This window comes from Elephantulus edwardii, unplaced genomic scaffold, assembly GCF_000299155.1.
Source record: "Elephantulus edwardii isolate Elephantulus edwardi_28Jun2011 unplaced genomic scaffold, EleEdw1.0 scaffold00074, whole genome shotgun sequence".
NCBI lineage: Eukaryota > Metazoa > Chordata > Mammalia > Macroscelidea > Macroscelididae > Elephantulus > Elephantulus edwardii.
The window spans coordinates 11937791-11945275 of record NW_006399824.1 but is presented as its reverse complement, the minus strand read 5'-3'; the positions used below and the strand labels follow the sequence as shown (position 1 = coordinate 11945275).

The 7485-nt window shown below is 35.4% G+C and overlaps 1 protein-coding gene across 1 annotated transcript in view; it reads left to right on the top strand.

The window, feature by feature from the left end:
• Positions 1-241, top strand: part of REEP3 (receptor accessory protein 3) — a 116357-nt gene extending 116116 nt beyond the window's left edge. Inside the window, exon 8 of the mRNA XM_006889023.1 lies at positions 108-241. Coding sequence (XP_006889085.1) covers positions 108-164 — 57 coding nt within the window. The 3' untranslated portion in view covers positions 165-241. The remainder of the gene's footprint in view (positions 1-107) is intronic.
• Positions 242-7485: the final 7244 nt, after the last annotated feature.

Genomic DNA, 7485 nt, shown 5'->3' with positions numbered 1-7485 from the left:
GCACCAAATAATATTTGCAAGACAAATATTTTAAGAAAATTACTGTGATTATAATACCATACTCAGTTAATTGTGTCATTTGTATTAACATATTTTTTTTTCCTTAGGTGCGGTATGGGTCACTGAAATACAAAGTGAAGAAGAGACCGCAGGTGTATTTTTAGCCATCTGCCCTTCAAGTACTCTGAAGAAGAATTACACTAATACATCAACTTCATTTTCAAATATTATGTATTCAAGATTTACATATTAAAAGAATCCTTTAAACTGTGTGGTGATAGGGTTTCCTTTCAGCAATTTAAATAGTTTTTATTTCTTTAACAATCACTTCCAAATCTTAACTACTAAAGATAGTTAGGTAAAGTTTATTAATATTTACATCAGGAGTTGTCAAAATGCATGTTGCCTGTTTTAAATTCACCAACAACATTGAGTGCCTAGGATCTAAGAAGAAAAACAAACCCACAATATACTTGAAAAAGAGTTTGTTTTGTTGTGGGTTTTTTTGGTTCAGGATACATCAGCCTTTGTGGTATTGTTTTGTTTTTACCTCTATTTATGTTATATACATGTGGACAGTAATTAAATAAAACCATCAGTAATATAATATGACAGGGGCATACTGTAAGATGATAAAGTATGTTTTGTGTATTCCTTGACTTTTTAGCTTTATAAATGCTTTCTAGTTTTTTCCACCATCAATGGAAAAATTTAAAATATTCAGAAACCAGGTATCCACATAGCACTTTTTTATTCTCAAATAGTTTTTGCACACTTGAAAATTGTTTACTTACATTATGGCTGTACATTTTAAGTTTTACTGACACTATCTTATTGTTTATCACAGTCAGACATGTCACATTTATGCCTTGAATTACATCATCTCTTATGGGTTTCATTTATTGAATTTGTTTTATTTTAATAATATGAAAAATAAGGCAAATTTGTTTTTGCACTTTTTAATTACTTTTTTTTACAAATAGGTAATTATTTTCAATATTAGCCAATTTCCCATACTTTGCTATAATAGTTGAATTTAGCATATGTTGTTAGCATTGGTTAGTTACATTTTTGGCTTTCTAATGGTAGCTTTTGAAATAGTCAGAAACTGGTATAGCGCTGAAGTCCTCTAGTTCATGAAATTATCCAGCAGCTGATCCACTTGACAAGCTTGGCGTTAGATATACTACTAGTTTATAAATCTGGCATTGCTTAGCATACTTTGAATCTATTCTTTCCTGGCTGAAATAGTTTCCTGATGAGAAGTGCCAATGCAAAATGCATATTAGAAATGATTAGAAAAATAGATGCCTTTTAATCAAAAGGATTCTGAGTTACTCGATTTTGACACTTGTAGGTTTAACTGATAACTATACATTATGAATCCTAAGTTAATACGTTTGTGGTGATGGTTTTAGTGATCAGTAACCAAATTTATACAGTTAAACTTATGCATACCATTTACTTAGCTCTTCTACTTGTTTTTCAAAAAGAAAATAAAAAAGGAAAAAGATTTATGGGATCTTGGGTCTTACTGCTTAAGAAATGAAGCCAGCTGGTAATGTATATTCAGGACCTCTTCAGAGTATTGACTGAGAAGAGAATGTTTACTCAGGAGTACCTTGGCATAGAATCTACTAGACAGCAACTGTTTATTTCATTTTATTTAGTGTAATTCATACACTGCCTCTTGATATTAGCTTTTAAATATTTTCTAGATTATCTTATTCTTGATATGTAACACCAAATAAAAATTCATTCCACTTCTTTTCCCCTAAACTTTAACTCTGAATATTTTTCATCTACTTTACCTGGACAAATGTTAACCTTTATTTTGGGGGCAACTCTTTGATTTCTGTTAGTAATTCCTATAAATATTCTTTATAAAATCTAGAAGAGGATGTTATTTTGAGTTGGTAGATCTAGTCCTCTCAGTAAGGGCCTCTTGAGTGGTACAAACTGCTAAGGCACTCAGCTTCCACCCAGAAAGTTTGGAGGTTCAAGTCTACCAAAAGACACCATAAAAGAAAGGCCTAGGGATCTGCTTTTTTGGAAAAAAAAATTACTGCAAACCCTCTGAGTACAGCTCTACTCTGGCACACATGGCATCACAGTGGTTCAAAGTCTACTCCATGGCTGCTGGCTTTTTTTTTTAACTCAATGTAAATGCAAGCTGGCACGCAGACTTTTCTGTTAAAAAAAAAAAAGCCTTATGATCTCAGATTGCCTGGTAAAATCATGAGAGTGGTTCTGTACCACTCTCTGTAGGGGTTGATTTACACAATTTTGTCTTTTTTTCAAGTTTCATCTCAGTATCAAACCTTTAATTACAGTATATTCATGAATGCTGTTTCCAATTGGAGCAATTATACCTCTACACTTATAGAATCAAAATGTTAAATACAACCCCAGCCAAGCAGAGGTAGTGCAAGTCCTGTTTAACCGTACTCATTCATACTTCACAGTGCTTCCTTTGAAAAATTTCTGCTGTGACATCCTTATCCTCATGTGATGTCACCATGATGTCCTATCCTATCATTTCCTCCTCCTCTACAGTATTTTTATTCTTTCCTCTTACATATGTTTTAACATGTTGTTTCCTTTGTACTTTATGTCATAACCTTATATACTTCATTTTGTGTCATGCTAGGGCAGTCCTTTTGCCTTCCTCTGCTTTTAGGTCTTTTTTAAAAAAAATGTAATACTTCACCAAAGCAACAGTGCCTACTTTCCCTTCACCACTTCTTGCTTGGTCAGCAGATTCACAAGCCTGTTGATGACACTATCTGGTTGCCAGAAACTGTAACACGTGTTTTTTCTTTTAATTCATATTCACAATTTGTAGCTGTTTCTAGAGTTTGTTTAGAAGTTAGAAGCAATTGACTCTTTACTCTGGCATGTTCATTTTGGTATTAAAATAAGCCTTAATGCTAAGTATGGAAACTCATATAGGTCCTTTGTAAGGTCCCCACACACAGTTCACTGTGTATCTGGATTTTGGAATGTAATACTGCCAGCATTTTTAAAATAATAAATACTTGACTATACACATTGATAGAACAAAATTGTTAAAGTGTTTTTTCAGGGAGCTTAAATCTATATATCACCACCAAAGATTTCTGCAGTATTATACAGCATGTAAATATTCCAAATTTATGTGTAAGCTGATTAGGTAAAATGGTGTTTTTCTACTCCTTTTTCCTAAAATAATAGTTTATGCTTTTGGAAAATGCTTAACCTTTTATGCTTTTGGGGGAAAAGGCAATAATGTATTAAATGTCATTAATTTATATTCTTAATTGGGATGGACTAAATTTTCATTTTAATTGTTTTTTTATCAGGAGAATGTAGGGGTTACAATTTCCTCTGTTTTCTTTGGTGTTGGTAATTCATTTGCAGAGCAATAAGATAACATTTTGAGAAATTACTGTATATTTCTAACTTAGTAAAACAAGATTAGAGTTTTCTGGAGAAAAGTACAGTACTTTGCAGATAATGTGTATATATTAACTCTCTTTTTTAAACCTGACCATGACTTAACATTTTCTCTTCTAAGATCTTTTAAATCTGTTTACTGATTAAGAGAAACCAGTTTTACATATTGTTAATCCCTTTGTAATGGTTATCTTTAAACCCAGAATGTGGGCAATTTTACAAATGTGGTTTTTTGAAAACGTTATTATAAAAATAAACTCATTTTCTTAGTGGCAACTTGGTTTGCTTTAGTATTTTCCTTATATCAGTACATTCGTTGAATTCTATTACTATTATTTATGATTGATATAATCTTTATTTTTTTAATTTACAAATTTAAATACATTGTTTTCAAGAACAGATTCTTCCAATTTCCCCCCCCCATCAAATTGTACAACTCCATGACTAATTCCCCCCTCTCCCTGCACATCCGCATCCCTCTGCTTCCCCCACCCCTTGGATCCTTACATTCATTCTACAATAATGATTTTATACAATACTGTCCTTGTGGGACTGAGTTAGTTCACTTAGCATAATGCTCTCCAGTCCCTTCTACATTAGATAATAATTTATAAAATCATTGCTCCTGTGTGTTGCATATTGAAAGGGAAATTATCAAATTTATTTGGAGAGGTAAGAGACCTCAAAAATAAGCAAAATATGTCTGAGAAACAAAAATGAGGTGGGAGGCATAGCACTCCCTGTCCTCAAAACCTACTACACAGTAGAAGTAACCAAATCAGTATGGTACTGGTACAATGACGGGCACAAAGACCAGTGAAACAGAATTAAGAACCCAGAAATAGACCCAGCTATCTATGGTCAACTGATATTTGAAAAGGAAATCAAAACTATCAGATGGGGAAATGACGACATCTTGATATCTTGATTGTTCTTGTGTACAACCAACCCATAGCGGACCCTCCAGCAGGTTTTCAGAGACAGTAAATCACACAGGAAGAGATTGTCTTTCCTTCTCCCACAGAGCAGCTGGTGAATTCAAACTGCGTACCTGTATTGATTAGTTAATGAGAAACATATGCACAAACTTAAGTGCTAACTATAAAATCATATATATTCTGGAACATTAATCCATAAGATCACGAAAGAAACAATGAATTGTTAAATTTCAGTGTTAGAAATGAAAGACGGGGATCCGTCTTTCCATTTGCCTATCTCAGAATTGTCTGGGTTTCCATCTCTTTTAAAGGCAGATGTTTAACTTCCTCATACTCAGACTTTAGGGAGAAATCCTGTCCGTCGCAAAATTTCTTTGCATTACTTGCTTATGATATAATGAATGCTAAAAGTATTTGCAGGTGGTGTTTAAAATGGATTTGCATTTTCATTTTTATTATGCAGTAAATCCTTGTGATGGTTCTAAGTTAGAAATTTCAATTAAAAACTCAAAAGTGTCCCATTGAAGATGTGAACCATGATGTTGCAAGTTACACAGTAAGTGGCTCATTGTTCTTGAGAAAGATTCATTGGACGAAAGTCATGTCAGAGGTTGATTCATTGTTCCCCGGAAAGCATTCCGCACGCTCCTACCTACCCATCAATATTCTAGCCTTGAAACACTCTCCGTATGGTCTGGCTCTGGTAATGCCTTTTAAATTGCTTTTTATAAGATAATGCTCTGAACTGAATTTTTAAAGCACAAGATTGATAATTGTAAGTGCAGGTTAGTAAGGTTGTACTCAACAAAAACTGGACCATTGTGTTCACTCTTTGTCTGATCACCTGGCAATCCTAGTTTTCATCTTTTATTTAAACACCTGGCAGTCCCAGTTTAAAGGGAAGCCGGGGGAGGGGGGGGGGCTGGGAAGGAAAGCCAAAAGTTTTTACTTTGTGTGCAAATCAAATTAATATAGACCTTCCCCCCCCCCGCCCCATTTTAAACTATTGAATGTCTGTACAGTATACTCTTGGTTTCTGTGCAGTTGTTGTTCAGTGTCATCAAATTGAGTACAACTCATAGAAGCCCTATGAACAACATATCTGAACCCTGTCCTGTCCAGTGCCATCCTCACAATCTCTGACACACTCAAGCCCATTGCTGCAGTCACTCTGACAATCCACCTGGTTGAGGATTGATCTTCCTTTCCTTTGTGGTCCCTTTACCTTCCAAGCACGATATCTCTCTCTAAGGAAATATCTCTCCTCCCAGTATACTCGCAATATGTGAGATAAAGCTTTATCATCTTTATTTCCAAGGAGCACTCTGGCTGTGCTTTCTCCAGAACATCCCTGTTTGTTCTTTTGGCAGTCCATGAGATGCTCTTTGGCACTCTTCTTCAACACCACAGCTCTGAGGCATCAATTCTGTCATCCTTACTGGCTTTCCAGCCCTCAGATGCATAGCAAGTGACTGAAAAGACCATGGCCTGAATCAGGTACACCTTAATCCTCAAATTGACATCACTGCTCCTCCTTAATTTGGGAGAGGTCCCCTGACTACAGACTTTCCCATTGCAATATGTCTCCTGACTGCTGGTACCAAGTGATTGATTGTGGATCCATGTAAGATGAATACCTACATCCAAATAGGATAACATAGCAATTAAGAGAAATAATTTACAAGAATTTAAAAAGTAGAGTTGTAAAACAACCCAGTGGTAGATGAAATTTCCTCCAGGGCTTAACCATAAATGGCATAGCTGAGCCTCTACATCTTGTGGTTCCTAACCTCTACACTATAAAGACAAAGTGCTAGTCTATAGTCCTTTTATTGTAAGAACCACCTTCCCTCTGTAACTTGATTTGTGCCTTCTAATAGTGGAATATTATTGCTCGGAATAGTATTGCTTTTTAATTTTTGACTCATGTACTTTTAACATGTTAGTTAAATTTGTATCTTCTAGGCTGCAAAAAGTAGATTTTTTGTCATCATTTCAATCTTTGTATTATTTATGCTTTAGTTTCTTCTAGGTTATTGAATAATTTAGTTTCTCTAAGAACATTTTTTTATATCATGAATCCCTTCTTTCCCTTGCACCCAATACATTAGCTTTGGCTTTTTCCAAATATATACTAAATCTCTGCTCATTCACTCACTTCTCTAGTTCAAATTGTATCACCTCTCACCCAGAGTTTGTTGTTGGTAGATGCTGTGATTTGGCCTTGACTTATAGTAAGTAACCCCGTGAACAACAGATCTGAACTCTGACCTATCCTGTGCCTCCTCATCCTCACTGATGTACTCAAACTTATTTATTAGTCACTGTTGAAATAACTTATTTCCAGAAGACTTTATTGAAACCTTACATTTTAATGACTCTGCAAATTTTTCAAAGTGACTCTTCCCCTTGGGTCTAATAGGATTAGCACCGATGACTATCTTTGTAACTGGGAAAGAATTCTTTAAAAGATTGTGGAAGGTAGAGAAGAATGAGTAGTTTTGAGTATTGTAGCTGGTTGTTGTTGTCATGGGAGTCAGTCGCCTGCAACTCATAGCAACCCTACATACAACAGCTCTGAAGCCTGCCCTGTCCTGAGCCAGTCTCACTGACTCCAACACCCTTACCCCCCATTGCCTTAGTTACTGTGTTCCCAGGGTCTTCCTCTCATGCACTGTTCATCCAAAGTATGTGAGATGGAGCTTCAAAATCATAGCCTCCAAGGAAAAACTTGGTTTCACCCTCCCCAAGACGGACCTGTTTGTTATTTTGGTGGTCCATAGTATATTCAAGACTCTTCTCCAGCACCACAACTCGAAAGCATCATTTCTTCTGTCATTCTTAGTCATTGTTTACCTTTCTGATGCAAAAGCAAAGGCTTTTTGACTGTGTGAATCCCTATGAATTATGTTAATTTTTAGAAAAATGAGAGTCTCAGATCATTTGATTGTGCTTGAGCAAAACCTATATGTGGACCACAAAGCAGTCCTCAGAAGAGAGCAAGGAAACTGCATGGTTCAAAGTCAGGAAGGGAGTACATCAGGGATGCATTCTGTCTCCACACCTTTTCAAACTATATGCAGAACAGATCATTCAGGAATCTGGGCTTTAT